This window comes from Lathamus discolor, chromosome 10 (genome assembly GCF_037157495.1).
Source record: "Lathamus discolor isolate bLatDis1 chromosome 10, bLatDis1.hap1, whole genome shotgun sequence".
NCBI lineage: Eukaryota > Metazoa > Chordata > Aves > Psittaciformes > Psittacidae > Lathamus > Lathamus discolor.
In genome coordinates this window covers 9,508,645-9,526,433 of record NC_088893.1, presented here as the reverse complement: position 1 = coordinate 9,526,433, position 17,789 = coordinate 9,508,645, and the positions used below count along the sequence as shown (strand labels likewise).

Below are 17,789 nucleotides of genomic sequence, written 5' to 3'. Positions count from 1 at the left end.
ATACAAGTATTGAGACAGACAAAACATGGAGTATATATTTCAGATCAAGGATATGTATCTTCATTTCCTGCCAAAGCCTTATGTCCAAATGTGAGAGGGACATGCTATGTGTGCCAAACTCATGCAAGATACAACAAATTGCACAGCCACAGTGCAAACTGAATTTAGAGCCTGGGGATATTCACACATGTTTTCATGCAGGCAGCTTAGGTCCAGATCTGCACCCAACTTAATAAGCCCCTCTGGGTCAGCAGGATTCAGATGAGGTCTGACTGGGCTAATTAGATCTGGCTCACTGGTGGTGGTGCTGGGTCTGGCTGGTTTCAAGCTTAGCCATCCATGTATAGCTGCATTTTATTCCTTAACACTCGTTTTTCTGTTATTTTTTTCTGGGGTATACCACCTCTCTTCCCCACCACTATAGAAAATTAACTGTATTTGCCTGCGTTCACTAGCGTGTCCTGTATTGAAGAGGAATAGCCAGGCAGCCTTGTCCGTGGGCTTTTTCTTGAGGTGAACAACTCATTTCATTGTGGCAATGGTATCAGAATGATAGATCTGTCCATGGTGACTGGAGCTGTAAATGACAAGACACAAGCTTAGGAGATTAATTCTTTAACGATGTTGAGAAGCCAGTTATCACAAGGGAAGTGTATCTGGAGTGAATTGCCATAGTCTGCAATTGTAATTAGTTTACTGGTAGCACCATTACAATAGATTTGTCATATTTGTGATGACCTCCACAAGAAGAGACTGCATAGTTATGCATATAACTGCATGCTGAGCTGCCAGAATTACACAGTAATAAGCATAGTATAAAAGCTTGAAGTAGTACTGCTGAAAAATATGAGAAAGGATGCGTAAAAAGTGACTGTCATTTGTAATATATTTTGGTTTAATTGTATTTAATGGATGTATAGAAAATGCAAAATTTAATTATGCAATTGTAAATTTAGTTATGTGACTATAAAGTTCTAATTAAAGACGATCGTTACAATCATATAGCAGAGCACTAGTTCTGTGTAAGGCTGGAAGATGAGTCACAGCTGTTCTAGGCATAAATGGGAAGGAACTGTTAGGAACCAAACTGTTAGGAATGCGTAGACTATGCAGTTATGTAATGGTCATTGAAAACATGTGCTAAGTTTGCTTGTGATGGTACAACAGATTTTAACACTGGTGCCAGTTTTGAGAAGGGGAAAAAGCACGTTAATGAGCTGTTACTTGGACTAGTACCTTGCTCAGGACAAGGTGTTGGAGTTACCCCTCCCCATGATGAACTGCCAGATCAAGGCTCTCATTTATAATACCCTCTCCTCCTTAGAGCTATGCTATGTATTGCATAAAATCTACTCATTGAACTATGTCCTGAAGTTTGCAGCAAGTTACTTCAGTGATCTTCTGATGAAGTATTTGTATTTGGAAAACCTTCATGTCTTCACAGTACAGATTTCCCTCAGGTGTTATGCCACTGGGAATGGACTTTATGGATGTTTTCCTCAAATGCTGTGCCCACGTAGTCTCTTTACCAAATATAATGCATGCAGCTGAGGATGCTAAAATATACTTTAATTGTAAGTCTTTTGAATTCCATAAGCTTTTCAGTTAAACTCCCAAGCAAGCAGATCAGATCTGGTTTTCAGCAGTAAAAAATGCATGCCTATTTGAAACCTGCACTTACAAGTTACAACTTAACTGTTTATGTGAACTGATGTCATAGGATGAATTACAGGTTTCCAAAATAAGATGAAAGGGTGGTTTGACATAAGGATTTGTTTTAAGCCACAAACAGTGTAACCTGGGTATGTGCATGAAAATTCCATTAGCTTAACCTACAGAACTGCTGAAAGCATGGGTCTGATTCCAGTTTTTATCTCTGTCCACAGCGATTACCTAGACAAATTGAAGAGCGGAATGAAAAATTAAAGAAAGAAATGCTAGGTAAGTAGTGTGTACACATGATTTGCAGAATAATCTTTATAGTCTACTAGAAAAATACAAATGCACGAGTAGAATGTCTTGTAGAAAATTTAAAGAAGGTAAAGCTTTAAGGAAATACTTGTTCCATGTTAGATGAAACTCCTGATTTCTTCATAGTTCTCTATTGCTTGGTTTCACCTACAGTAAGTTCCAGCCAAATAATTTGCCCGTACAGAAAGGGCTAATAGTTAAAGAAAGAACACTCAGGACCTTCTAAAACAAATCAATATTAACGCATGTTAAAGCAGGGGAAAATGGTTTGAAACAGACCAACTGCTCTGCCCCTTCTCTCTGCAAGTGAAAACATTCCCATGAAAGGGATGAAACAGGGTTTTTCCTAAACTTTTGCGTAAAAGGAGTCAACCAGCTGTGATAACTGAGTGTGTTTGATCTTTTGTCTGAAGAAATAAATTTGGGTCTTCTAATAGCACTTGCAGCCTATAGACCTCCAAGTCTTCATGTTTACTTTGATTTATATAGTATTTTGGTTCTGTTTATTTGGAGGCTGAATTAGACCTACCCGGTGTTACAGACAGGCATCTGGCTTTGCTAGGAGTGCAGTTAGATTTCCTAACTCATTGTCTCTTGACATTTTACAACTCTATACCAAATGATACTGTTGACTGTACTTGTTTGAGGGAAAGATAATTTAATTAATACAACTCATTTGAACCTGCATGCCTTCGTCATCACGTTCTGTGGTGTTTGTGTATATAACATCAGAACTGGACTGATGTATTTCAAAAGGATAACTATTTAAATAAGGTTGCCCAAGTCTGGTTTTCATGTGTAATACAGAGGTTGAAGCACTTCCTTGAATCACAGACTAACAGTTTTGGGGGAAAATATCCTGCCCAAAAGAAGACTGCTTTTGACATTGTCTACTGTGTCCTACTTAACAGGGTTTGTTGATTCTTACGAGTTCAGACACTCTCTAAGCCAATCTGACAACCTGGTGCTTTTAAAACAAGTTTTTATTTTTATAGACTATTTTGATTTGTACTGTTTAGAAAATCCACACAAAAGAGCAAGGACAGAACATGATATAAGATGAACTAAGTGTACCTAACCCATTTCATACATCGCTTGCCATAGTTACCTGTTTCCTCATTCTAGGTGTCACAAGTAGTAGATGAAATGCTATTCGGAGTAGGCTTTGAGGGTTTGGGATGGGAAAGGGGAAGACTGTTTTGCTGTTTTGCAGAGAATCAGGTTAAATGAACTCGGTCTGTCTTGCATACTGTAACACTAATCCTTCAGATACTTTTGAAGACTGTTTCAAGTCCTTATGCTGATAGTTTTCTTGCTGTGCAGGAGTCTGATTTACTCTTGCTTTGTACCTGTTTTGACCTAGTAAAGTTGCACTGAGGCTTTCTAGAGCTTTACATCATCAGATTCTGTTTCCACCATTGTACTGAGAACAAGCCATAAATAAAGAAGGTTAAGTGTGATAGTGCTAAAAATAAATGACAAATGCAGAAAGTGTCCAGAAGGATCATGACTATTTGTAGGATATGGGATGAGTTTCAACAGAAAGTAATCTGAAAACAATTCTTGATCTTTTTTGAACTCTCCCTTTGTACCATTGTTACAGATGTCTAAAGGGCCTCACTAATCACAAGGGACTATACTGAAACAATAAATCCAGCTTTATAAAGTGTCATTACAAACCTCATTCTATACTGCTAATCCTTGCCTAGATTTCAGACTGGATGTAATCTGTTTAAGTGTTAATCAAGTGCCAGTTAGGATTTCAGAACTGAACTGGTCTTTTGGGAACCAGTTCAGGCTGTTTATATTGGGATTCGCTAGAAAGGAATTCCTTCTCAATCGTGTTATATACATGCAAGGAGATACACTGATGTTTAATGGTGTAAAAGACAGCAAAACCAGGCCAAGAGTGGGGTAGACAGTGTATGACCCTGTGTTCATCCACAGCCTTTGTATGTGACAGGTTCAAATAAATTGTCACAAGTATCATTAAAATTATCTGGTGTCAATTGGGTGATATTTTAGTCTTAGCACTGCTTGTGATCTCTAGTGTAACACAAATTGAGAAGCTATTTTTCTATAATACATTCACTTATTAGAACACTTGAAATTAAGTTAGGAATAGGGGCAGCAACCAGACAAACCTTTTGAGTGTTAAAAAGCTCCCTGTATCTTGTCGGTAAGAGAGAGCAGTGATGGGTCTGGCAATGAAGGCCTGGGAAGGAAATACTTCCCAGGGTTTACAAAATGCTGCTGTTTTGTTTGAGGACAAAGAAAAACACAGTTGAAGGGGGATCAGATGGGAGTTCTGTAAGGAAAGTCAAACTTGATCTAGTGTGATAGTTAAGAGATTTCTTTGGATTATTTTTGTTGAACAATATATTTGTTTTAAGCTGTTTCAGCTTTTCTTTTTCAAGAACTTCATTAATGCTATTTACCAACTGCGTACTGTATCAGAATAGACAAATGCTTGTGGTAGTCTGTTAGGAGATTATCTGACTGCTGGTTAAACAGTGCCAGGTATGCAAGGATTCATTCTTGCTTTCTCACAGGCGGCTCAGCTGAGGTGTCTGGGTTGTACCCCAGATTTTTTGGTTCCAGTAGAGCAAGTCAGATGCATCTTAATAGTTCCAGACTGGGCCTGGTCCGGGAGCATTCACACTAAAACTGACCACCAACAAAATCTTTCGAATGAATGTCACAGTTCATGCTTTGACTCCTTTGAAGTTTGGATATTCAACTGAATTCTTATTTTTGTCAATGAATCAGCCAGTAATGTGGCTTTTCTATGTTCTTATTCTTTCAACTGAAACTAAGTCCTGCTATACCCAACTAACAAACACTGTCATGAAAATGAGCTGTGTACAAACAAACTGAAATAAATGGAGTGCATCTTCCTCCTTCCCCAAACGTGTTTCCTGTTTTCCAGTGCTGCAGCTCATTACCACATAGTTTTTCAGAAGCTGAAACCACTTCTTAAGTGGTTGTGTGTAAATAAATCAGGGTACACATTCTTGGCTGGATTTTTCTTCCAGACTACCTAACCATGAATACTTGTTTGCAAGTGGTGGTGCAGTGAGATTGATGTCACTAGAAAAAACATATTTTGTTGCCAGACCAAGTCCATTTCTGTTCTGTTCTGCAGGGGTCTAACTTTTCCAAAGCTGACATTTGTACTTATTATTTTCATGTTTTTCCATTCAGTCTTTGCAGGTTAATGGTGCCACTTGCCACTGAGGTTTGCTCATTGCTGAGTTTCAATGTTAAAGAAAGGTTAACTTACAGCACACTTAAAAAATAGCTTTTAAATCCATGTGGCTCTTTCCGTTTATGCTTTCATAACGTGAGCATCCTCTGCCTTAGTGATTGCCCAGGATGTGAACATACACTGACTATTTTCTGTGTTATTTTATTTCTCTTCTGACTTTAAAGCCAAAGATTTCCAGCTATTGTGCAACAAGCTAGTTTTGTTTAGAGAAACTGTAATAATTGTGATAACTAGAACCAGCTCCTCTGGGGAGAGGATATGAGAAGAGGGGAAGTTTGGAACAGTTTTAGCAAGGTTTAGCAGGCTGGGAGCTCTGACAATAGTTTTCTGCTTGGCTACAAGGAGAAGCAAGTACACTGGAGATAAAAAACTGGGATAGAACATATGGCAATCTGTGTAACCCATCTTATATGCACAAAGTTCATCAGATCTAATTAAAAACTATTGGGACTTTCATCTTAAGTTACAAAGGAGTGCATTTTAGAAAACGGAGAAATGTACTTGGTTATCAGTGAGATTAATGGGAAGGCCTATGGGAGCGTATTGCCTGGGCCTTCGTGCCAGCAAGAGGTATTTCCAGCTACTTGAGATCAGCAAAGATATTTACTAGTCTTAGTGCCTGAAGAATTGCTCTCTTCTTTCTTTCTTTCTTTGGTACTGAAGAGTACATGTTGTATTTGCGATTACACTGCTAAACCCCAATACTATGCACAGGGAGGTCACTTTAAATAGTTCAAACCAGAGCTAATATAATTACTTTTAGTTCAGTCCTCACCATATAGGGAAGGGAAAAGGATTTGCTCTTGCTCTTTTAATTGCTTAAGAAATGTTGTTGGTAATACAGTGAGTTAGGGAAAGATGAGACCTCATCAGGAAATTTGTCTTTTATCCAACAAAAATTCTTAACCGAAATAATACCCAGCTTTTCAAGTTCCAAACACCACATTAACACTAGCAGCTCTACTGGAATTTTTGCCAGAAAGACTGAATGGCAATTACTTTTTGGCTGTTACATCTTCATGTAAATCATGAGAAATATTTCTGTGAATCTGCCTTTTGGAGCAGGATGTTAAATTGCAGTTTAGGTGAGTAATGAATGACAGACTTCAGAGCTGTGAATTGATCTTTACCAGTTAGTTTTCTTCTTAACCTCTGAATGTTGCTCTGCTGAAGGAAATGAACATGTGGAGTTCCAGGTGAAAAGTAGACCCAGGCCCTCTAAAATGTAAAGAACAAGATCTGTGAAAACAGTCTCACAGAGGAGAATGTGACCCTGCTCAGGGACAAGTGCATGCTTGATTGCTGAGAACTCTTTGCAGCTGAGTCACAGCTCCACGTGCCTTCTTCCTTCCTTCAAGCACAGTCTCTGTTTTAAGTGAGCTTCTCTTTGGGGGGAGGGGGAGGTTGGACTTAACTACAGATCTCAATTTAGGGATGAAAGGAGTGGGGGAGGAGGAAATAGTGCTTTCCTACAATGATGGGTTTATGTGTGCCAAGACAGCAGGAGCAGTGCTTTAGGCTTGAGTTCCCGGAAAAGGCAAAGGCTTGCTTCTGCTTCATTAGCAATTTATGAAATGTGACTGCACCAAAAGGCATTGCTGTATGTGGATTTAAGTGAGAGAGCAGGAAGGTGACCTGTGACTGTATTGTTTTAATTATTCAATCCCAGCGAGATGAAGAATGAAGAATTAAATATATCATATGGTCTTCAGCTTCTCCCAGAGAGCTGGCCTAGCAACAAGCAAGAATACCAAGGCAGTTGTTCTGTGTTTATTGGCTCTAGTACGGCCGGAAAAGAGCCATCCTACTGACTCCAATTAGAAAAGACCTTTCACAGTTTCCTGAAACAGGGAAACTTGTCTGCCTGGCTCCTGAGCCAGCTGCAGCACCTGGAGAGCTTGGGAGCTGTTTACAACTGCAATGCTGGAGTATGCCGGGATACTTCCACCAGTAGACAAAGACACTTCTCACCCCAACGGAAAGCTAAGCATGACCAAATGTTTGCCTAGAAGTACAATAGCAACTATTCATCCCAACAGAGAGATGCTATGAACAACTTTATCGTTTTATAACCAGAATGGCTTTAGGATGCAGGATAAAATTATGAACTTAATAGTTAAATTAAACAGGGTGTAACTTTAGGAAGAAAATCACCATCAGTACAAAGCAGCTCACCTAGTATTAGATGACTTTGAGTCATCTCTTCAAAGGCCAATCTTGCGTTAAAACAGTTCCACAAATCTCTGAAAGATACCTGCTTGTGAACCAGCACTTAGATGCAAGATCTTACTTACTATGGCATATTTAGGAGTACTCTAATAATGGTGTTAGTTTTGTTATGCAGGATGGAGTTGTTCCTCATAATAAACTGTTTACGTGTTTACCAGCATAGTCACCTGGTTTCAACCCCAAAGCTGACAGTAACCACATCACAACGGAGGTTTTCTTAATTCATGTTGAGACCTATAAATACTCAACAAACTGCAGAGATTTACACAGCATTTACCTTAAATTAATAGATAAATCAGTAGAGCTGGACTGTGTAGTTGGGCATAATTCAATGGAGTTTTCCTTCTGCTTAACACTTAACGTGTTCTCTCCCCTTTTCATTGTAGGCAAACTGAAGGATCTGGGTAATTTGGTTCTCCGCCCCTTTGGCCTGTCAACAGAAAATTTCCAGATAAAACAGGATTCATCAACTGGTTCATACTCCATCAATTTTGTTCAAAATCCAAACAACAATAGATAACATGAATTCAATCTAGTTCTGCTGGCTTTTAGGCTTCTTGACCGTGTGCTTGCACGTACCAGTAGAAGGATGCAGCAAACATTCTTCATGCTCCCCAAGTGAAGATAAGACTCAAGCATATTCATTTCCCTGACAGTGAAATTATTTACAGTGTGGATGTCAAGCAAGTCGTTTGACTTCTCTTAGTGATAACTGTGCCCACTGTGTGATTTTTCTTTTCTTTCAATTTTCTTTTCTTCCCTTGTGGCATTTGGCTTTCCCAACAGTCAGGTTCATTATTTCGGCTCATTCAATGCTGGCAACAACATTCTAGGAAGCAATTCAGTTGAACCAAAATGCTCACGCACCTGTAGCCAAGAACAAAGCTTTATGGTGTCTTGGGGAATTAATGAATCTAGCAGAAGCCTTTCTCCACGCTCAGCAAGTGGATGTGACTGAGAGCATGCATGGAAGCAAGCCAACCTCTTCTGTGGAATCATTTTTCTTTGTAATAAAGGCTTGGTATGTTTGTGGTTTGTGAAGGTCTTGCCTTATTCGAGTCCTTCCCATGGTGGGATTGTTGTTAAAAGTGCTTAGAGCCACCCACAAATAATATACTTGCAAGACATTAATTTGAAGCATTTGATTTGGTTTTGTCTTATTTACAGCAATATCAGTAAATTAAGCTCAGGTTACCCCGCACATCCCAGTTTGTTCACTTTTTATTAATTTTTCTGAGGGCAACAAGGAAATTTTGTGCCTATATACACATGTTGGTGTGTAATGGTACTATGAAATCCATTAAATGTGCTTGTCTGAGATTTGTTCCTATTACAGATATCCATAGTGGCAAACAAGTAAGTGATGTTGAAGTTGATTGCAAAAGATCTTCAAGGCCTAGTATATTATAAAGACTTTAAAGTATTTATAGATATATATATATATATATGTAGGTGCTGTTGAAGTAGTTAATTCAGACTTTGGAGGAGGGGTGTCTTTTGTAATTGCTACTTACTGGGGTTTGTATCGATGCTGAAATGTTTACATCGGAGGCAGATTTTCCTGTTGTCTCCATGCAGATTTCAATAGATGATTTAATGAAATCATTAGCGGTGGCTGTTGGCTACTGGTTGTCATCTTGAATTTATTTCAGGAGGTCTCAGTGTGTGTCTTTAAGGACTGATGTTGTAGCGCTCCAGTCTTTACAGGAATATGCCTGAAAGGAATAGCCTCTCAAGCTAAGAGTTCTCAGTGCTTTATTTTCCTTCCTGTCTCTGCAGCTGTGGAGGGTTTTTTGACTGTTGTGTAACTCTGTCCTGCTGCATTTTTCATTTGGACTTTGCAGTTACCTGTTTGCAAACTATCTCAAGTCTGCAGTGAGTAAGCATTAAGTCTATGGGAAATAAAATGTCACCGTCAAGGGAAGAGAGAAGCAATTTCACAGCAAGGCCTGTGCAGCCTCTAACATCGTCTGCATAATTAAAGTGTCACTTAAGTAAATAACAGTGAACAGCCTCTAGGATTTCCATGTGCTGAACTGTAACTGTGCCGTGCTTTACTGGAGTAAAGTTTCTGACGTGCAAGGCTGAATTTCCTTTACTAATGAAGTTTGGGCAAGTGGGTAGGGGTTGGATGGGAGGTTTTAAAGGAAGATTTTGCTCCTGAGAGCAGCCAGGGTGCTGCTGGAGATGGGTTTGCCAGCTGCAGATGGGTGTGCCAGCTGCAGATGGGTGTGCCAGGCTCTGGTATCCAGGCAGTGTGGGTACCAGGAAATGTGCTGGGAGAAGAGCATGCTCACACCCAGGAGGCTGTGCAGGTCTGGGTAGGCTCACTAGCTGTAAAACCACTCTGCTCTGTGATCTGAGCCCTCTGGATTTAGGGAAGGTTTATTAGATTGGGCAGAGTGTTGGGACTAGCATAAATGTTAATAATGTTTCCTGAAGTCTGGAATACTACAGAGCAAAGGTGTCCAAGCTGCTTCAGAGGAGCCCTGGGCAGAAGCAGCACTAGGCTGAAGCTGTTAAGTTTGGCTTGTGCCCCAAGTGCTCAGTTATGGCTGAATCATGCTTCCCTACTGCTCCTTGTTCAGTGCAGGGAGGGTAGCGCTGTTGGTTCCTGCTGCGGCAGGCTCCATGTTGCTGCTTGGAAGCAGGAGAATCTGCATGCCCTTGGAGCCAGGCACTGACTCATGGGCTGCAGCAGCAAATGTTCCAATGGAGCTGGAGCATGGGGAAAGGAGCACAGCTCGGCTTTTTCTCATTTACCAACATCAGCACTAGTCCTGCATCACTTGGGGTGAAACAGATGAGGTGTGGGCCCTGGGTTCCACTCAGCTGCAACATATGCACACAGCCTTGAACATACGTATGTAAAACCACTTTGAAGCTTCTTTACATTTTCTATGTATCTTTGTTACAACCAAATAATCACCATCCTTACACAGACAGACACCATGTGTATATATCTATTATGTACCTGTGTATGGCTGTTGTGCAGATACAAGCAATGGGTTTCAGCAACCTGCTGCTTGTCTTCCAGATGAGTTCAGTGACACATTTTCTTCCTTCCATTCCATCCCTGCTTCACATCTTTGAAGGGCTGGAGGGCTGCAAATGTGCCTTCTTGGGTGGGAGCTGGTTCACTTATTCTGGAAAATAAAAGCACAACAGAACTTTCAAGGTGATTACAACACCCCATCAAGTAAGTGTGCAGCTTCCCTGCTGGGTGCCTGATGGGTACCTATAGTTTTAAAATGAAGAACAAGCCATGCTGAAGGATTGCAGCTGATTTGCTTTTCACACTTGTGTTTAATGTAATTGCATGGTGCAAAAGAGGCAGGTTCGTGTCACTGGAAACTGGGCACACTGTTACCAAGGAATCAAATCTGTATGTCAGACCTACTCGAAGTGCTGCTCAGCTAAACCAGGAACCTCTGAAATGCCTTATCTGCCATTACAGCATGTTTTTCTCTAGGTAAAATTCCAATTAATTGTCTGAAAGAAATCCTTTTGCATTGTCCAAATCCTGAACAATTTTATTTGCTTTGCTTTTTAAGGGTTTTTTTTCTTCTGTCTACACCAGTCATCACAGCTGCCGCCAGAAGGGTAACTGGTACTTCCTCCTGGTGTAATTGGCCACGATTCCACAGCAGTGCCAGGGTGTTTGAGTCACTCATGTTGGGCTTATAATAGGAAAAAAATGTGTTATGAAACATAATGTTTTAAATACAAGTTCTCCTACACCACCAAGTTCCTTGCTAATCTGTTCCAATACTTACTCACCCTTATTGTAACAAGCATGTGCCTTTTTTCCACTTTGAGTTGTCTGTCCTCAGCTCCTAGCCTTTGTTCCTTCCTACTCTGCCTGCCAAGTGAAACCCTTTTAGCACCCAGCCTTCTCTCCGTGAGCATGTTTGCACAGAGATGAAGGGGCCCGTTGATCTCCATAAGCTGAAGAGACAGGGCTGCTGCAAGTCTCTCCCTACAAAGAAATTTATCCAGGATTTCTGTAATGTTTGTGTTTCAGACCTTACATTTTTTGACATTTAGGAAGCGACATCAGAACCAACACTGAGATTTGTCTCCCTTCTGCTCTGCACAGAAGCTGTGTCACTCTTACTTCTTTGTACCCTCAAAGACTGTCTTAACCCTTTTGGCAAGAGATGAGCTAAGGTTTAGACCTCCCCTCAGCTTTTCTGAGTAGATGAGTTACAGACTCCCTTTCCTGCAGGTATGGATGATACTTTCCTCCTTGTGTTTATGCAGCTAAATGCAAAATTAAGGCCCACTTTGACTGGCAGGCCTGGCTTACTGAGCAATACAGGTTTTCATGTGTTTGTCCACCATGCTTTTGCTTACCAGCATTTCAGGAATGACTTTAGATTTGCTTCTCAATCACTGATGCAAGTATCAAATAGAACAGGGTCCAGCAGTGATTTGAGCAGAATCTCACAGGAGACATCCCTGTTCAAAGAACAGGCTCAAACTGTTTGAGATCCGTCAGGGAACAATCTTCATCCAGGTGTGGATCGTTTGCTTTATGTTGCAGGCAGTTATCTGCAGATACTGCATACACTATAGAGTGCTATGCCAGGTGATGTGTCTTTACAATTAACTAAGCCTGGTTGAATGACAGTCTATTTTTGATGGAGTTTAATTGCATGTTTGCCTTTAATTCTTTATTAATGGATTTCTGATGCTGTTTTCCGATTCCTACCTCTGTCAGATTAACTGGCCTTTATCTGAGTTAACTTCTTTGCCCTCTGTTGCTCCACTGACCTGCCTGACCCAGCACGCACTGAAGTGGGTGAGCGGGGCGGCTGTTGTCGTGGAATACCTGGGCTTGTTTCCAGTCCTGTTACTGTTCTGCCTGGTTGCTAAAGAGTGGCAAATACATCATCCCACTTGCTTCAAGCTGAAATACCAACCTCTGGTACCTCTGTGGTCTGCAGCAGGCCCCCACCGCATTTGAACACTGCTTTTCTTCCGAACAGATTAAAATTTCTGTTGTATAATCCTTTTCAGTCATTTCTTTTTAAGCTTTGTCAAGATTACAGAAACTATCCCTTTTACTTTCCTATATGCATTGTTTTTTTAACTGCTGCCTTTTTATCAGTGTTGAACCTCCTGGTCTATAGCCAAAGATTACCTCATTTTACAGTTTTAAAAATCTACCTATTTCCTTTCTCTAGCATCTTGTAAATGTCCATTTTTCTTTTTCATGCCTTATTTCTAGACAAGTTTCCCAATTTTTCCTTCTAGTTTTACACTTTTTAAAGCAAGAATAGAAATGGGAAAACTCCATACATTTATACGTGGGTAGATGGGTGTAGATCTGTGGGTAACTCTCTGTAACCACCAGCCTCCAGGACACACACGCTTTTGTCTCTGAACATTGTGATGTGGCTCAAAGGAACACATCCAGGATCTTATATTAGAAAACACTTCTAGAAGTAATGGTAGGAACCTCGGAGTGTGTCTCCAGCAGTTTATCTTTTCATTACAAGGGCACTCGTAAAGTAGCTCAGCTGTTTTCTGATGGGCTTTTTTCCTCAGCTTTATTACAATCATTGATACGTGCTCAGTAGCCAGTTTAATCTATTTAAAATAGCTGCTGCTTCTACTTACTCTGCCCTTCCTGAGCAGGTCATACCCAGTAATTGCCAGGCCAGTCATTTAAGTCATCCCATTACATTACCATATCCTAAAGGTTAGGTTATTTTTTTCCCATTTATAAGACTGTGTAAGCCATCTTATTTTACAGGAATATTAAGAATGAGGAACCAGATCCTCTCTGATAATTCCATATGGATTATTTACAGCACTACATTTCAGATTGTATCCCTTTTGTTACCTTTACCTCTTCACGTGTGATGGGAGTGGGATACCAAGAGAGACGTCTTCACCTCCTCTGCCGCTGCTCCAGCCAGCTCCACCTCCTGAATCGAACCTGGACACAGAGGAAGCTCAGAGTGGGTGCTGGGTTAGCGCAGAACCTAAACTACTAAATCTAAACTACTACAAACCAGCAGGTGAGCTGCCCTGGCAGGCTGGGCTCAGCCTGCTCGAGAGGACCTTCCCTACAGTGGAGCTCTGCACACCATAAAATCCAAGATGTGCAGTACCTCCATCTCCAGCATCTGTCTTCATTCACTCAAGGGATTGGAAGAATTGCTGAGGCTTTACAAACAGCTTTACAGGGTCCCTGTGGTGTCCCATCCTCAGTAATTCAGCCTGTTCTCCTTCCTGCTGTTATCCCAGGCAGCAGACACTTGCTGGGTCTCTAACCCCTCAGCCATGGGGCTGCATTTCTGCACTTGCACCACCATGCTCAGCAGTGGCCGACCCACAGGGCTTCCAGAATTGACACTGCACAAAGCTCTAAGGTTCCCAAGAAAGCAGACAGTCCCTCAGCCCCACAGAAAGCCCTGTCTTCCCATCTCAGCAAAGCACAGCTACTGAGGTGGCTCCACAAACCTTGTCAACATCCTGTTGCTTTCATTTGATGTCCCTTTGCTGCAGTGGGAGGTGGGATGCCTCTACAAGGTCTCTTCCTCCAAACGCTCACTCTGCCACCCCTTGCCACACACCCTGGTGAGCAAACCCCACGCAGGATCGTGACCAAGTCGGCAGCAGAACAAACCCCATTACCATGCAATGGGGGCCCTTTTGCTTTCTTTGCTCTTTCTGACCGTGTGAGTGTCAAGGCCTGCCCTTTGGAGGAGCTGAACACCTCAATCGCAGCAAAGATGTGTGGGATTTAGCATCACTTTAAAGAAAGAGCAAACCAGCAGCTCTCCATTCACATCACAGGATCTGTGTCCCAAAACACCAGCCCCAGTGGCAGGAGGCAACTCTGGAGTGGGACTGGCACGAGCTGTGTCCATGAGTGACCATAGGCACAGCGCAGCCCATCCCCTCCCATCAGCCGCTGGGCAGGGATCTGAGACCTCTCAGCTCATCACATTGGGATATTCAGGACTCGACAAAGCCCCAAGCTTTGAAGCCGAATCCTTCCTTCCTTGATTAGCAGAAAACTTCCTTAAGATCTACCTACACCTCTGATTAGCACCGACATAGCCAGAGAGAAAGGAACTGCTGGCCACCAGTTCCAGGGCTTTAATTAGCTGTGCTATTCCCAAGGGATTACTGCAACAGCCAAGCTCTGTCGCTGGCTCCTGCAGCCAAGAACCAATTATATCAAAGTGCCACCTCTTTTCAGCAGTAGGTAAAGATGTGTAGGGGCACATTTAATGTGCAGCATTAATGCGTTGCTCATTCACAAGCTTTCCTGCCTGGAAGGATCCCAGCATTTCCTTGTTCAGCAACTTCATTTCTTTCAAATCTGTGCAGCCTCCTGCTCGACAGGATGTAATTGCTGGGGAGTATCTTTCATCAGCAGAGGCTCTGGTCAGCCCGTTTGTCTGCTGAGGCACAGTAAATTGTCAGGCTCTCGGCTGCTGTGGCATTAAGCCAGAGTCATTACAGCCTACCCTGAAAAAGCAAAGCCCTTTATACATTGAAGGTCCTAAACCAACTGAAAACTCAAATAAACCACATTTTTCTGATTCTGTGTTCTCTCTAATGCCCCAGTTGGAAACCTCTGCAGCCACGATTCCAGCCTGGAATCCCCAGACCTGCCCACTTCCCATCTTGGGAAGACGATTTACAAAGCCAGGATTCCTTAAGCAGAAGCAGCAGCAATAGGTTAGCCTTTCCTAACAACTGAGATCAGTACTCTGGTCCTGGCTCCAAGCAGTGCCTGCACCGCATCCCTAAGCTCCCTGCAGTGCCTGGATGGGTCCTTATTTACAACACCACATTTCAGATAGCATCACTTCTGTTACCTCTTCCTTTTCGCGCATGATGGGAGTGTGTTACCCAGGAGAGACGGGTGCACAAGTGTGGGTCCCCCACAGCTGCTGACAAAGAACCCAACCCTTCACCAGCCACAACAAATGAGACCAGGAGCGCCCAGGCTTTGGTCATGCCCATTCAGCTGGGGCAGATAGATACACATGGCTGGGCAGGTTGTTCTGTTCTGTTTCCTGGCATGTGAAATGCAGCCTGACCCCGGTACAGCCCCATACAGGGCTGTGTGGGAGGTGCTCCGGGGCATCACCCTCCCTGCAGACTGAGACATCCATGAAGCGGGATGTCAGGAAGAGGGGAAATGGCATTATCTACTCTAGGAGGTAGCTGCTGGAATAGCTTCCTAAATGTATTCCTGGAGTGGTGCTGGCAAGCGCCAAGTGATAAAATGGGTCCCTGGAGAGGCAGCAGAGTATGGGCTCTGCTGCCTAATTGCATTTGAGCACAGCTTCTCACAAGTGCATCTTTCCTTATCTCAGGGAGAACGGCCACGTTTCCATTAGCTCACTTGGCTGTGGTGCTCCACTGTGGGGCACTTTCTACCTCAGGAAGGAAGAATTGCAGTATTTGGAAACTTTGGGAAAGGAGGAGGCTGGAAGCTGATGGATTTACTGCCTACAGCTATGGCCCTGAGCTGCCCTTGACGCAGCGGCTCTCCCTGTGCACAAATGTACTTTCTTGTTCCTGCTCCAAGCTCAAATACAGCTGAGGCCATGGTCCTTGCAGCCAGCAGTAAGTTTACTAAGCCAAGACGTGACCAATGAACGACCTCTGGTATGATTCTGCAGTATCAATGAAAAGGTGTAGGAAGTAGAGCTACCCCAGCCCCTGCCCTCACAGCTCATTCCAGTGTCTTTGTAAAGTTAAACAGAGCACACTGAGTGAATCACAAAAGACTTGGCCATATCCATCTGAACAGTGTAGTATTTCTGGGATCTTATCTTTAGCATGGTTCAATATTCACCCTTTTACACTATGGTGCCTCCAACCCCTTCCTCTGATGGCTCAGAGCGCTTCAACATCTGAATGAGCCCTCCAGCAGCCTGTTTAATATTTAATGACCAAGACAACCCCATTTGGAAGTTCCAGTCCCTAAGCTCTTACCATGCAGAGCTCTTAGCTGGGTATCAGAATCAGAGCTACCCCTCCTGGGCTTTGAATATTTACCCCAAACACATCTGCAGGGGAGTCCAGCCGGCCCAGCATGGAGCACCCACCGCTTGTGCTCCAAATCCAGCAAGGGAGGAAAAACAAAGACGACAGAAACACTCGAGGGAAAAGCAGGATCAGAACCCTAAAAGCAGGCTATGGAATGTGAATTAAACCCAGCTGCCAGCACTGTATGAACCAGCAAACAACATGAGCCTTTTCCTACTGCCGCCTTCCAGCACCCACTGCGTGTGGCCTTCAGAAAGCCCTGCCTCCGCTTGTCCTCCCAGCACCAAGAGGGAAGATGACGAATCCACCCACCATGACTTGAGCAAGGACAAGGGAGCAAGAGGCAAAGCCTGACGGCAGTGAGCAGCAGTTAACACCAAGGCCATACATGCACATGGGTCTATTCCTGCCGCAGCAGCGGCTGCCAGGTCTGCTGGTGCTGCTGCACCGGGCTGCGTTTGGCAGTCTAAGCATTGGTTTACCTTTGGCTGAGCAAGGGGTGAGCTGCTCAGGTTCTCTGCTGCACTACAGGGCTCCTTACAATACACAACCACAGCCTGGTGCCATTCCCAACTTCCCAGGAACCGCAAAAGCACAGGAAGGACCTCACCATGCAGACCTCAGCAGTCCCTTAACACTCTCAGCAGCCCTGGAGGATACCGTCAGTCAGGGAGATTAGCCCAGGGAGCACAAAGGTACTGGGGGAGCACCCCCTGTGTGATCTCCTTAACCACAGTTGAGGCTTCAGGCAGGTGAAGCATCCCATGTAATGCTTAAAAATAATGAGTATGTGACAGCGACTGAGTTTACAGCATCAGTCATGTTACTGATCTAGCCTCCAATCTCCTTAATAAATCTGCCCGTTGCTCTCACTCATTTCTCTGCACTCATCCCGCACGCTGTAGCTGGCACTGGCAAGCTACCACAAAACCCTCCTGCGCCAGAAGCCGCACTGAGCAGCTGCTCCGTGCACTTTTGCCCTCATTAAGTATCACCCTTTTGATGCTTCAGGGCAGCAGCAAACACTATTGCTGAGTGCCATTGTGCAGGACTGGCTTCATAGCCAAAGGTTGGGTTACTTTTATACTTTTGTCACCGAACCACTGGAGTGAAGCTTAATCAATGGCGTAATTGCAGAACTCCGAAAAGTGCCTGGCTAACCTCTCTTGTGGGCTTCACAGTCACGCAGCAAATCCAGCAGACTCCCACAGCGAGACGCTACCAACACAATGTCACAAAGGAAAAGCCATTAGTGAGCAATTACATTTCAGCAGGATTTCCCTTCTCCACCACA

At 43.1% G+C, this 17,789-nt stretch overlaps 1 protein-coding gene across 4 annotated transcripts in view; it reads left to right on the top strand.

The window, feature by feature from the left end:
* The window catches only part of TTC1 (tetratricopeptide repeat domain 1), a 29,962-nt gene extending 21,453 nt beyond the window's left edge, over positions 1–8,509 (top strand). For all 4 annotated transcript variants that reach the window (XM_065690709.1, XM_065690707.1, XM_065690710.1 and 1 more), the window contains exons 7-8: positions 1,887–1,941; positions 7,855–8,509. In XM_065690709.1, coding sequence (XP_065546781.1) covers positions 1,887–1,941; positions 7,855–7,988 — 189 coding nt within the window. In that variant the 3' untranslated portion in view covers positions 7,989–8,509. The remainder of the gene's footprint in view (positions 1–1,886; positions 1,942–7,854) is intronic.
* Positions 8,510–17,789: the final 9,280 nt, after the last annotated feature.